The 14,251-nt window shown below is 43.6% G+C and overlaps 2 protein-coding genes across 3 annotated transcripts in view; one reads left to right on the top strand and one right to left on the bottom strand.

Moving 5' to 3' along the window:
* Positions 1-6,398, top strand: part of atrip (ATR interacting protein) — a 68,117-nt gene extending 61,719 nt beyond the window's left edge. For both annotated transcript variants that reach the window (XM_084348683.1, XM_084348682.1), the window contains exons 8-17: positions 21-185; positions 473-731; positions 1,623-1,676; positions 1,835-2,013; positions 3,363-3,499; positions 3,681-3,772; positions 4,344-4,430; positions 4,515-4,593; positions 4,714-4,935; positions 5,463-6,398. In XM_084348683.1, the coding sequence (XP_084204809.1) occupies positions 21-185; positions 473-731; positions 1,623-1,676; positions 1,835-2,013; positions 3,363-3,499; positions 3,681-3,772; positions 4,344-4,430; positions 4,515-4,593; positions 4,714-4,935; positions 5,463-5,536 (1,348 nt within the window). In that variant the 3' untranslated portion in view covers positions 5,537-6,398. The remainder of the gene's footprint in view (positions 1-20; positions 186-472; positions 732-1,622; positions 1,677-1,834; positions 2,014-3,362; positions 3,500-3,680; positions 3,773-4,343; positions 4,431-4,514; positions 4,594-4,713; positions 4,936-5,462) is intronic.
* Positions 6,399-6,729: 331 nt separating this feature from the next.
* Positions 6,730-12,512, bottom strand: trib3 (tribbles pseudokinase 3). Its single transcript, XM_084347019.1, has 4 exons — positions 11,875-12,512; positions 9,058-9,336; positions 8,633-8,925; positions 6,730-8,281 (listed from the first exon to the last, which is right to left on the bottom strand). Exons 2-4 carry the CDS (start codon positions 9,334-9,336, stop codon positions 7,792-7,794), a joined length of 1,062 nt encoding a protein of 353 aa, XP_084203145.1. The 5' UTR covers positions 11,875-12,512; the 3' UTR covers positions 6,730-7,791.
* Positions 12,513-14,251: the final 1,739 nt, after the last annotated feature.

The raw sequence follows: 14,251 nt of genomic DNA, 5'->3' as shown, positions 1-14,251 counted from the left end.
TTGTGCTGTTTTAATCTCAGCAGGCTGTCGGCAGGTTTTCTGCACCACCGGGATGCTGCAGTCGGTGGTGGTGAAGGTGGAGCTCCCAGAGCTGCTCTTAGTCCGGTCCAGAGTCTGGCTGTAACTGGACTCAACATGCTGAGTCAGAGCCGACCAGACACTGCAACCAGCAGCAGAAACAAAAGGTAGACTGGCAGACTGACGTAATACAGCTTCTCTGCTGAACCTGCACTAACTTTGATACGTGCTGCTCACTGAAGAATCCAGAACAACTGAACACAGTTAGAGCTGAACAGTTCTGTGGACAACAGCGCCCTCATGTGGTCAAATAATGGAACAGCAGCACTGAAATAACCACAAGAAGAAAATCACTGAAGATTAAATTTAATTCCTGTAAACTTTGTGCTACGTTTAGATGAAGTGCCACTGATACAGACGTTTTTAAAACATCTCCATCCTGTTGTGTGTGTAGGTCGTGTCCCGGTGCTGTCCTCCTCCTCCCTCTGTTGGACCTTCACCTGTCTCGGCTCTGTCAGGCCCTCGACTCGCTCCGCTCCACCTCTGCTGGTGGTTCAAACTCTCCTGCTGCCAGCTCGCTCCCAGCAGGCCATGCTGCTCCCACTGCTGGACTAGGGAGACTGGAGGAGGCTGGTTTGACTGGTTACAGTGTGAAGGACACTGGTTTGGCTGCTCTGAGGCTCCTCTACCTGCTGCTGGCCCACAGTGACGAGGTGATTTATGAGTCTTATGGAAAGCTGTCTAGATAAGCAAGCGTTGAGCAGTTGTGAGTGTAGAAGGTAGAGCTCACACTCGGAGCTGACATGTTTTGTTTTTGTCTGTTTTGTGTGCTCTTATTATGCGAACACAGCTGGTTTTCATGTTTTCTCCTTTTAAGATTAATTAATCCGTCTCTCGGTCTTTTGCCTCTTTTTTGTGCAGCTGTCACGTCTTTAAAAACAAAAAACAACAAAAAACCTGAGGCATTCAAACATGGTTTTGATAGATTACTACAGCAAAAGTAGATGCTTCGAAGCCCTCGGGTCAGCACTAATTTTACAAATAGGAGAATTTTGGGAATCCAATTGAACACGTTCTCCGACATGTTTTTAGAGCCCACTCGGCCCCTTCGTACTGGTTGTGATGTGTCAAAATCCAAAATCCAGTTCATACATACACGTGTTAAACTGACTTTCCCCCTTACGCAAGTGAACGTGACATGTCACACACATGATGATTGAGAGTCTGGTGAAGTTAAAAAAACAACTGAAAGAAAATTCCATCTACGAGCACAGCTCATTTGATGTGATCTGAGTCTCCAGAAGCCCCGAGATCCCCAGACTGATTTGAAAAGATGTTATTCACACCTTGGATGCGTGGTCAAGCCTGTGCACCCTCTTTAGAGAGGGTGTAAAAAAAGGTCTTCAAACATCAGTTCTTGGATTAGGCATGGAGCCATTTTACCTACTTATTTTTCTAAAATTTTATAAAAAAGGATGCTGCAGCACCACTTTTGTGGACTACGAATCTTCACCTCGCTGTCCATCAGCTTGTGGGTGAACCTCTAAGAAAGATCATGTGCTGGTTCTGTATTTTCTGACCTTTGACCTTTTTAATGCTTCCAGGTGGTGGAGGCTGTGTTGTCAAAGGAGAGTCAGAGCAGGGTCACAGACAACAAGGTAAAGAAACACACACACACACACTCTATTCCACTTTTATCTTGATTTTAAGTTGATTCGTCATTTCCTGATCTTGGACTGAGATATTTTTGTGAAATTTCCCCTTAGGGAAAAACATTTCCTTTTAAATCCTCCTCCCTTCCTCCCTCTGCTCGTAGGCTGACCGCTCTGCTGCAAGTGTTGATCTGTGCTCCCAGAATGCCTTGCTGCAGTCAGTGTTGCAGCTCTGTGAGGCGGGCCAAGGCAACGGGGGCTCACAGAGGGAGGAGCTCGTCCTTAATGCACTGAAGACCGTGTGTGTCCTTATTGAGCGGACTCCAGACACACACACTGACAGGTAAACACACATTTAAACATGTGACTACAAACTGAGAGATCATTTTCCTGATCAGCACCAACAAGCAGCAGTCAGGAGGTCAAAGGCCACAGACAGTCTTATAGTGTCTTTCTATAATCGTTTTTTCCTCCATGACCTAAAGTCAGGACATAAATACAAACTACACAGATCAGCCGAAGATAAACTGACAGACTCGATGATGACAAATTCACAAGTTTGCTCACTTTCATACTGATAAAAAGAAAATGAATGTTTGTTTGTTTCTTTAATTTAAGATGGCTGCTAGGAAAGTGTTCTTCAGCCACCCTTTGGCAAACATTCACTACACACATTATTTTTTCAATCCTTCAATTACTTTGCAAAGACACACACACACACACTTGTATGATGAAACACTCACCTGGTAGGAATTCTAGAGGGAAGGGGAGTGGCTGAACAGGGAGTGTGTGTGCGTGTGTGTAAGTCTTCACTGACTGTCAGATGTTATGTAATATCTGACTGTAAACTACCTTTGGTGATTTACAGTCAGTGTGATGATGTAACGGAGAAATAACTGATGAAATATGAACCGCGGCTGAACTTTGTGAAGTTCCCTTTAAGAAGTTTCTATAAATGACCCGTTGAACCTGATCAGCAAAGTGTGTGTCAGAAATCTCTCCTCTTCTACCGAGAGTCAAAACTGTGTAGACGTTGTGTCTGACTCAGTCTTCACTTTAAATTATGAAGTGATTGTTTTCTGGTCTCATGGTTACAGAATAAAGACTAACTGCTACCAGTTAATGCAGGATGACTTTCAGGGTGCCGATTTGGCAACATGAGCTCAGTCAATGAGTCAGTATTACAGTTTTCTTTGTATATCATCCTCAGAATTTATGATCCAAACTAATTACAAGTTTCTCTCTTTACTTCGTGTGGTGACGTATAAATCACCATCATCACGATGAGATATTCTCGATCCTTTGGACATCAATACAATATTTGCAGATATTTAAAAAGTCTGCCGTGATAAGAGTTCGATTTGATTCAACTCTGCAATCGATATGAGACGATATCATTGGTACATTTGACACAATCAGTTGCAGAAGAAGCTGTCTTCACTTTCTTTTCTGCTTTTGGCCATAAAGCAGATAAGAACAAGTGAAGTGCCGTTCGGTTTACTTTAAAACTGACTCCACTAACAAACATAAAAACATGTCGTAACAACAAGAGTTTTAACAACGTATAAAATACGGATCAATATGAACTCTCTGCTTCTTCAGGAAACATTTTAGTTTTTACTACAGAAGTGACTGACTGATCCTTTCAGTGTCGTCTTGTAAAATATGTCTCTCTCTCTGTCTCTCTCTCAGGTTGCAGTGTGTGTTGCAGGTGGTGTGTGTGTGTTTGTCAGCCGACAGCAGGTTGCAGACAGTTTCAGAGTGTGTGACCGTCCTCACGTCCATGTCCGACCACCAGACACTGGCTCAGCAGCTCTGCTCTCAGCATGGTGAGGCTCCGTCCTCTGTGACAGCTCTGTTACTACAGTATTTTATAAAATGTTTTTTAATCATTATTTTGTTAAGATATTAACTTTATTGTTTGAGTTTCTGCTTTGAGTTAGAATAAACAGAAAAATGTCACTGCAGCTAACGTGAGCGGTGTTTGATTTTGGTGTTTGTTCTCTTTAGATCCGTGTGTTTTCCTCAAGTTGTTCCACTTCATCAGAACCAGAACAGACAACCAGGCAACACACACAGACTGGATTCAGCTGGACTTGCAGGTATCACTTCTTTTAAAGCTCTGTGATGTCCCTCCCTCCCTCCCTCTGTGTGTGTGTGTGTGTGTGGTGGGCTGTGCTGGACAAACTCACCAGAAAATGGACTTGACAGTAGAGGGTCATAAGTTCATCCAGTTCACTTGTGCTCCAGGCTGTAACAGCTGGCCCATGTGCTGCTGTCTCTTCCTTTAGCTGGCATGCACGCTTACATGCATCGCTTCGATGGCTGATGTTGCAGATTCTGAATAGTTTAATAATTTAAATTGGGTTGAATGTATCTCATGCTTGGACTTTCTTCTTCTCATGTTGCATGAGACATTTTTGTTGACAAGGTCACTGAGGTGGTAAGAAGCCTCTCTGTTTCCTGATGTGTTTCTGTTCTAATCTGCTAGAAACTGAAAACTTCCTCCATGTTTTACATGTTGTCATTTGAACCCTTACAGAACAGGCAATCCTATCCCTGAATATCTTGATAAAAACTCTGTCTTGATTTGTTTGTGCTGGCGGCTGCTGATGTTTGAGTACAGCTTTTATTTGAGAAATGATTTTGGCTGTTGTTGTTTTTGTGTCTCAGGTGGTTTGTTTGCTGCGCAGACTGATGACTCAGAGAGCAGAGAGCTGGACCACCAACCAGCACAGCACCTGCCAATGTTACACTGAGGTAAATCTCTTTATCCTTTCTCACCTCAGACTTTGTGTTGCATTTTTCTACACAAACCCCTCTCTCTCTCTCTCTCTCTCTCAGCTGGTTCAGACAGTGGTGATTGTTTTCCATCGTCAGTGGTTGGATCTTCGTGGTTCTCAGGAGCTTACGGACTCGACAGGTCAGATTTAAAACACGAGGCTGGAAATAGTCACCGCTCAGTCCCATAAACTTTTTATGACAATGATCTGTCTCTGAAATCATCGACTACCACTCAGGGGTTTTTGGGTTTTTCCTTCAGGCCTGGCTCCGCCCTTGCAGCCTTGCCACGCCCCCTCGTTGCCATGGTGGCGCGGCGCGTCGGCGTCTCTGCTCAGAGAGTGTCTGCTGCTGCTGCACTGGCTGCTGCTGCATCACGGCAGCTTCTCAGAGAGCTGCAGGCCGCTGCTGCACATGTACGACCAGGTGATCCCTGCTGTCCGAGACACGCTGAGGAAGATCCCCGAGCTGAGCGAGAGTGAAGGTACAAACACACACACACAACCACACACACTGTTTTGTGAAGTTAAATGCTTGAAAAATTTAAACTTGTAACTGCAGCTCTGCCCAGGCAGTTGGAAAATTACTTTTCAGACCAGAGGAGACAAACTATCTGGTTTTCACTTCAGCCAGACTCAACTTGAAAGCCTTTTCTTTTTATAAAAGTCAAACATGAACTTCTTCTATTAACTCGGTCACGTCTCTCTTGAAGTAGTCAGATAATGATCACGAGCCGTTAGCATTTGTAGCATTGTTAAAGTGTTAGTGTGTTTCTTTGGTAAAGACGTTGGGAAACTCTTGTGACTCATTTTAGATTAGTTTCCTCCAAATACTTTACACAACTCACACTTGAAGGAACTTGCTAGCCTATCAGTATGAAGGCTACGTATGTTTAGTCTAGTCTTGAAATAAAATACAGTCCCAACTTTTTCAAATATAGTTTCTAGAAAAAAAGCATATGTACTGTATATTCGGACTCAAGTTTTTGGCTTCCTGTTTCCTGTCCGTCAGAGCTTGCGTTGGAGGAGATCTGCCGCTCGGAGGGCGACGACACTGACGACATGGACACTGATACTGGCTCCTGATTGGCTGCTGCCACTGATAACGAGCAGACATGAAGGGACAGTTAACTGACTGATGATTGGATATTTCAGACTGAGACAAGGACAGAACTGAGACTCTTGTCTGCGATGAAGTGGGTGTTGGAGAGAAATGAAGATTAGAGTCAGTCACAGGATTAATTCTGCTGTCTGATGGGATTTAATAATAAAACATGAAGGTGAGAAAAACTGCTGCTGTCAGAGTTCATCTTCTTTTATGTTGTTTATTTCCTTCTTCATTGATCACTGTGCAAGTGGTCTTACAGTCTGGAGGCATTTGTCTAATCATAAAAAGGCATTGTTCAGCATTAATCTCTTTTTGGTGAGGAGTCGACAGAAGATCAATACCACTCTCACATCTATCCTATTGAATATGAAGCGAGCAGCCGTTATCTTAAAGACTGTGAACAAGAGGAAACCGTTAGCCTGGCTCTGAGCAGAGGCTTCTGGGATTGAACTTGAGCTGTTGCAGTAAAGACCCTGAGTACGTCACACGTTCCACCTCATCCCCAAATAGTCATTTTTATACTTAGCAGTTTGACTTCTGCTTGTTCTACATGTGTCTAATTGCAGCGTCTCCACACTGGAAGGTTGTTGTTCTTACAACAACAAGTGTTGTCGTCAAGACCATTTCATTCTCTGTGCTGTGACCTCAGCTCTGAGGTGACATGGCCGCGTTGTGTGTCCACGATTTTACTCTGTGCTGCTTCTGTGATACATTTTAATGTCTTGAGATTAAAGTGATCATGCTGTAAGTCGTTAAAACTGAATTGCAGAATGAAATATGATGAAGACACGTTTGTGCACTGAATAATGTTTTGTAATGTAATAAAAAAAAAAAAACTTTCATCCTTTTTTTTGTAATTCAAAATTTCTCAATTAATCTCACTTACTGAGGAGGACGAGGTGCAACAGCACAGTAGACTGACTGTAGACACGCTGTACAGTGCCAGAAACAAGCTGTGATGGATAAAAACTAGGAGAAGGAAATGAGAAACGGGAGTCTCCTGGGAAAATTGGGAGAATTGGCAAGAATTCTGACCTCTCTCCTCAAATCTGAAACATTTTAATCACAACAACAAAAATACTGAGGTTTTATCTGTTGGTAATGGAGGTTCACAACACAAATTATAAAACATTAATTAAAACCAAACAAAAACCAGTTCAGGACCAGAAGAGTTTGTGAAACCACTTTATTCTCCAGCTGTAACTGAATGACACGTACAGAAGAAGGCATCCTATTGGCTGGCTGCAGGTCCGTGAGTCGTAGGAATAATTTCAGTCCGGCTATCTCAACATTACAACCTCATTACTTTCTTAATATGATTCACCGCACAATGCTTATCCTGGGTCCTTCAGAGACTTAATGACATTGTTATGTGACGAATCAGAAAAAGTGTTCTCAAGATCACAAATTTACTGTGCTGTTATTTTGGGATGATGATCCAGAGGTGTCCTTGGCTGAGTAAATTGTTACTTCAGGAAAACTTGTCATGAGCACCACAAAAACAAGTATGAGGAAATGAGTAAATAAAGTTGTGATCCTGAGATAACCGGCCTGAAACATTTTAAGCTGTCACAGCAGCTCTCCTCTTCCATCGAGCCGGGATCATCAGAAAAGGATGAGACGCTTTGACATTTGAAAGTCACAGTGAAGCGAAACCGTTTGTATATTTTCTCAGATTATTTCTGTTTTTCAGAACGACCTGTCGCTGGTGATATTCTCACACTCTGATCCTTCTCTTATCATTCTTGGGAGCAACTAGAAAGTGTACACATGAAAGAAAGAAGCAGCATCCAGTGGTGTGTTCAGGCACGCTTCATCAATTTCTGAAATATGAGGTGATCGTGTAACCAGGCGTTGAAGCAGATCAATAAAAGTCGTTCTTTCTCCACTTAACGAGTAGCCGAAAAGCACTTGAACACACCATTTGTTCTGGCTTGTGTCAGACGCTGGTTGAGCTCAGTTACGATTTTGTGGAAGACGAGGAGCAGGTTCGGTCCTTTAGGTGAGGTCGTCGTCACAGACCACGCCCCTTTCTAAGATGGCAGAGCTTGCATCGAGTCACAGCTACAGCAGGAGGAAGGCACCTGAGGGTCGGGGTCAAGTAATCCAGGATCAGTCTTTGTAGTGAGTGTGTGCTCGCGTTGGAGTTAACTAGCTGTGATGGTTGAGTTTACAGGAGGCATTATATCAGTGCAGGTCCTTACAAGTATAGAAGTCCGAACGTGTGTGTGTGTTAGTGTTTTTCTGTCCACGTCGGCACCACCTGGTCGTCGTCCTCTTGTTTACTCTGTAATGTTTTTGGTGAGCTGTTATGAGTCTTGTGCATGTTCTGATGTGGCGCGCAGGGATTGGTCAGCCACGGGTGCATCAGCAGCTCCGAAGCCTCCAGCCTCTCCGCGGGCGACTTCCTCAGCATGCAGCCAATCAGACACTTGGCTTGAGGGGACAGCCAATCAGGCAGGCTGAAGGCCCCGCGGCGGATCTTGGCGAACAGCGCGGCGGGCTGCGTGTCCTGAAATGGGTATCGTCCAATCAGCATGGTGTACAGAGACACGCCCAGGCTCCAGATGTCCGCGGCGCGGCCCGAGTAAGAGCCTCTCCCGTTGGTCAACAGCTCGGGGCTGACGTAGGCGGGGCAGCCGTGTCTGTCTGTCAGAGAGTCGTCACCATGGTTACCGTGCAGGAGGATGCAGTCGTTGAGGCCGAGCAGAGCGAGACGTGTCCTGCAGGAAAACACACACACAGTGTACTTACTGCATCTGTAGTGCTGATGATAGAAGTAGTATAAGTATGTAGTAATACTAGTGTTACAGTACTACTAATTATACTGCTGATAATTCTGATGTAAGCTGTTTTATTAGCAGTGTCAGCAGTATCCATAGTATTTTTTTTATTAGCATTAGTATTAGAAGTATCAGAAGTATAAGTGTAGTATTGCAGTATTTGTAGTATTATCAAAGAACCTGTCAGTCTCAACTGTGTGTATCAGTGTACTATTGCAGTACTGCAGTAATAGTACTCAGCCTCACCTGTGTGTATAAGTGTAGTACTGCAGTAATAGTACTCAGTCTCACCTGTGCTCGTCGGTGAAGACGAACCTGCGGAGCTTCAGGTCTCTCAGGACGACGCCGTGCTCATGGCAGTGCGTCACGGCGTTCAGCACCTGAGCGAACAGAAGCTGCGCCTCCTCCTCGCCGAGGCGCTTCCTGCTTCTCACGTACGCGTGCATGTCGCCGTGGTGACCGGGCAGGAAGACGTACACACTGTCCTGGCCAATCACCACGTCCTGCAGGCCGCAGATGTTGTCATGGTTACCGATGCGGATGTAGGCGGCCAACCGGTCCTGGTAACCACGCAGAGGAATCACCTGTAGCCATAGCAAGGAGGGATGTTTCGGGTAAATCATTTGCAGCAGTACTTTTTGCAGTATTTGAGGTATTTTCAGCATGTGTAAGTATTAGCAGTGTTTTTGTAGTATCCGCAGTATCAGTTGCTTTACCTGGCAGGTGTATTGCTGTTTTGTTTGTGCGTGCTCCGCCCTATAAGTCTCCTCCCCCTCGTAGCGTTCAAACAGGAAATACTGTCCAACTCTGGATGGGGATTGGCTCTGATCGGTCTTGGGGGCGGGGCTTCCGGGCTCGAGGCAGGGTGATAGGCCGGTGGCAGGAGGGTGCGGAGACAGACGGGCTACTTTACATTTGGGTAAATTTTCCTGGGGCTTGTCCAACAGTCTCTTCAGACACACCTGAGACCTGGCTGTGGCCACACCTTTGTTCATCTGTGATTGGAGGAGACAAGTGACATCATCAGGTTAAGAAATACAGCTGTGGAGTCTGAGGTGTTTAAAACAGGAAGTGATGTCAGACCGGATCAAAACTGCTGGATATTATCTGTGAAGATGTGTAGAAAAACTTCAAGACAACTGGATTTCTTGAATGTAACAGCGCAAATAATCTTTTACAGTTCCTGTGTGGAAAAGGAGGATGTGATTCAAACTTTTCTAGTAGCTCCAGCGTGTTGTAAAGTTCAAAATGTATTAAAACAAAGACAGATGTAATCACTTTTTAAAATGCACGTTTTATATCGCACAAAATATTCTGCTTCAGTCCGTATTTGTTGATGTTTAGCCTTTTAAAAACTACTTTTTCACTGCAGCCATGGCACAGTTTGCTCTCTGTATTTACTGGGCGCTCATAAATAACATTCATATCGTCACACAACAAAAACAAAACACTTGGCTCTAACACTGTTGGGTTAAGTGTTAGGAATTGTAAAGCGGAGCCAGACCATGTAGGGAATGTAGAAACACGACAGTCAGCACAGTCCCACAAGATGTTAACACAACAACTTCACGCAGACGTGAGTCACATGTGTCTCTTCAAACAGCTGCCTGCAACACTTCGATACCAGAACAGTGAAGCTGCAAACGGACGGCTAAACGACGACACGTGTGTCAGTGACATGTGAGAACTTTAACCGAGAAGTTGTGAATATAACCTCGGCTGTGTCCGAGACGAACTGTATACATTTTAGCTCCTCACTGTTTCGTTCCTGCACCGCGGCGCCCTCTGCTGGTGACACCGCCGCCGAGCCCTCCCTCCTCCACTGAGCCCTCTTCAGTAATACTTTCACATACAGTCAGGAGAGTTATATTAGTATCACATCTCGCTGTGTTCTGTGTCTCTGCTGCTCACATGTTACACTGTTAACGTGTCTATAGGCTTCATGATGCAACTTCCTGTAAGCTGACAGACGCTCGAGCTTTCAGATCGTTGCATCAGAGCACAACAGTTTATAGTTTAAACAGGCTTTAAATACAGTCAACACCTACCACACACACGCGCACACACACACACATTGTGAAAGTGTGTGCGTGATTGTCTACAAAGTTTTTCTGAGCCTGCGGTCTGCGTGGTGACACTGTGTGGAAAGCTGCTGTTGGCCAACGCTGCTTTCACTCTGGTGAAACACCCTGAGTCACAGCGTCACCGCGTCATCCCCTGACACACACACACACACACACACACACCCAGTGAATCTGTGCTGTTTGATGTCTCATCTCTTCTGCTCTCTGTGGAAGATTTCTCCACCACTGCACGATCATCTGCAGTTTCATAATCAGAGATCAGATTCATAAACGACTGACATACAAAATTAGATCCTGCTCAGTCCCACTGGACTCTGACCTGGATGGAAAGTTTCACTTTTGTCGGCTCTCTGACACCGTCACAAACTCAACTTGAAACTTAAAAAAGGGCTCCAACTATTTAAATTGTTATTTATTAAATTATTTTTAACTCTTTTGATCCGTACAGTATTCGAAAACATTGAAAAATGTCCATGGTGACGTCTTAAAACATCATGTTCTGTCAGAAAAACAGTCCAAAATGTGAAGAAATTCAGTTTAAAATCATAGAAAACAAAGAAAACCAGCAAATATTCACATGTAAGAAGCTGGAATCGCTCTGTTTTTAGTATTGCTGCTGATAAATGATTAACTGACTGACTAATTGACCTCTCAGCACTGAAACTCACTTTTATTCTTCAGATATTTATTTCTTTCGCACCCAACACTCATTTTAAATCATTATATTTCATAGTTCGCTTCATGTTCTCTGCTGCCGTCTGTCTACTTTAGTTGTATCTTGTAAACACCGATGGGTTACTGATCGGACCAGCGTGAACTGACTCTTCGTAACATGTGTGTGAGTCTCTGGTAAAGCTCCTGAGGTCTCCATGACAACCGGGCAAACTCCCTCTGCTGATGAAGACCATGGGACACGACTGAAAGCACCTTGTGCACCTTGAGTTGAGGGATTGTGCTTCAAACTACTTTTAAAAAGAGCTCAAGACTTAACTTTGATGCATAAACACTTCACTGAACTAACTGCTGCCCTCAGGTGGTGTGAGTACATGTACTTAACTACAGTTATTCTGAGGTACTTGTACTGTACTTGAGTATTTTCCATTTCCTGCTACTTTATACATGTCAGAGGTACGTGTTGGACCTTTTGCTGCACTTTATTCCTGTTACTTTGCACTTTTAACGCATCTGAACTGAACTGATGTGAACATTTGTGACTGTGTAGATGAAACTACACAGAGTTTAGTAGCTGAATGAAAACAAGGACGCTGTGTACACGTTACTGCACCAGTAGAAGTAATCTGATACAAATACTTTGACTCTGAAAGAAGATATTCTGAATAAGTACACTTTAGTTGAAATACTTGTGTATTTTTTTTTTTACTGCAGTGAGTTTCTGAATGAATTAACTTCACTTGTAATTCAATATTTGCTGTCAGCCCAGTTTCTTACCTTGTGTTTTAAGCAGACTGGTTCTGACTGCAGGTCAACAGGAAACCAGTAGATCCAGTAGAGTCAGAGTGGAGCTGGTGCTGCCTGTCTGTCTGCCTGTCTGTCTGTCTGTGCAGCAGAAGTTACCGGAGGTTTAAAACCTGAACTGTTTCCTGCAGCAGTGGAGTCCGACTGGGAGCAGCAGGTCTGCTGTACTGGGACAACTGGAGCGGGATGACGTCTTTGTGTCCTTATTATTGTCTGCCGGTTGCGCAACGTGTCGTCACTCAGCTGTTGTTGAGCTTCTTCTTCACTTTAAATCAACTTCAGCTGTCGGTTCCGACCAGACACGAAACAAACCGGAGCGACGAATTAAAGAATCAACGTGAAACTTGTTTCTTTTCGTTGTTTCCGGAGCTGAAGCGAACAAAGCCGAGTCGGACCGGGTCCTGCTGCCTTCCTGTCCCGGGTTTTAAAGCGAGCTGATGTCCGCGTGTCGGTGCTGGTGTTAGATCCGAGTGTGACCCTCCGGACCTGGTCGGCTCTGACCCTGCTCGTCTCCACAACTTTGACCCGGACTGAAGAGGACTCAGGAGGACCGACGAGGACCGTGGAGGACTGTGGAGGACTCGGACTGACTCCGGCTCTGTTTGGTTACGTTGTTTCCTCCCGCGGTGTCGTCATCCAGCGGGGGGCGGAGCCACGATGTTGCAATCCTGAGCGATCATTCGTCAGAAAACACACGAGACAGTTTCGATATGTGTTACTGTAAATACTGAGCTGAATGAAGTACTCAGAGCATGTACTGAAGTAAAAGTACCCGCACCACAGAGTACAACCACTGCATAAAGTATGAAGATAAGAGTACAGGCTACTTCAAGTACCAAAAGTAAAAGTACCAGCACCACAGAGTACTAATACTGCATAAAGTCTTAAGATAAAAGTATAGACTACTTTAAATACCAAAAGTGAAACTACCTGCACCACAGAGTGCAAATACTGCATAAAGTATGAAGATAAGAGTACAAGCTACTAAAGTACCTGAAGTAAAAGTACTCATGGTGCAAAAATACCCATTTCAAGACCACACAAACTCGTCTTAAAACTTAAAAGGGCTCCAACTATTTAAATTGTCATTTATTACATTCATTTTTAAATCTTCTTTTCCCGTACAATGTTAGAAAACATTGAAAAATGTCCTCAAACATCATGTTTTGTCAGACCAACAGTCCAAAACCTGAAGATATTCAGTTTGAAATCATATAAAACAAAGAAAAACCAGCAAATATTCACACGTTAGAAGCTGGAATCACTTCGTTGACTGACTAATTGACGGTCGCAGCACTGAAACTCCCTTTTATGCTTCAGATATTTTTATCTTCCACATTCAAACGTATTTTAAATCATTATTTTTCAGTTATCACATAAATGAAGTGGAGTAAAAAGTACAATATTTGCTCACAAAATGTGGTAGATTGGAGGTATAACGTGGCAGAAACTGAAAAAAAAAAAAGCCAATAATATAAATGTTTAACAGAAAGTTCCCCAGTTTTGTGTTTTCTCAGAAAGTATTTGGAGATGTAACGGTTTCACCAGCACATTGTGTTCCAGTCTATTACAAAGTGTTTGTGTCTCTCTGTTAATAGTCTGATCGGAGACAGAGACGGTGATGATGTCAGCAGCTGCAACAGTCACGGTTTTAATTTTACACTTCAGCTGCCGGCTTTATATACGGATCATCATTATAGTAAACACTGACACGCCGGGCCGGATCCAAAACCCAAAACGACAGACTACAAAATGAGTTATCTGTTACATTCACTTTACACCTGTTAGTCGTCTCTGTGTTTGAAATGTGATGCCAGATAAAGTTGTCTTAAACACGGAGGAGGGAAATATAAATCTACTGGTAACTTTACATCATGACCAGACTTCTCCAAGAAAACACAACATAACTAACGGGTATTTCATTAATACCTTCTGTTTTGTTTTTATAGGTGCAGACCTCCCAGCTCGTTTTCTTTTAATAAACTGTCTTTAAGTTTTACGGTGACGCGATGTGACTGCAGTTTCATTATTTCTTCATGAAAGCCATGATCAGCTGTCATCCTGATTATCAACATGTGAGAAACAAGTGAGTCTGTGCTGAATGTTCAGCTATTTTGATGCTCTATTACTGATTTACTTCACAATTTAAGACAAGAAACTCTGTAAAACACACGTCGATGCCTCTCAAATGTGAGGATTTGCTTCTTTTCTGTGTTTTACATCAACGATAAACTGCAGATTAATCACATCTAAAAATAATCCTCACGTGCGACCCGAGGAAAAACCTATTAGATATATTATAATCCAGCATCCAACATAATAACACAGTCGATGGGAGGATTTCCTCTGA

Source organism: Pagrus pagrus, assembly GCF_965226575.1.
Source record: "Pagrus pagrus genome assembly, chromosome: 3".
Classification (NCBI taxonomy): Eukaryota; Metazoa; Chordata; class Actinopteri; order Spariformes; family Sparidae; genus Pagrus; species Pagrus pagrus.
Note: the sequence above shows the minus strand (reverse complement) of the source record. Positions and strands in the feature narration are given on the sequence as shown.

Coding starts and splice junctions, on each gene's coding strand:
- trib3 (XM_084347019.1), bottom strand. CDS start 9,336: ATGAACAAAGGTGTGGCCACAGCCAGGTCTCAGGTGTGTCTGAAGAGA. Junction 8,926..9,057: donor AACAGCAATACACCTGCCAG/GTAAAGCAACTG, acceptor CTATGGCTACAG/GTGATTCCTCTGCGTGGTTA. Junction 8,282..8,632: donor GTCTTCACCGACGAGCACAG/GTGAGACTGAGT, acceptor GTTTTCCTGCAG/GACACGTCTCGCTCTGCTCG.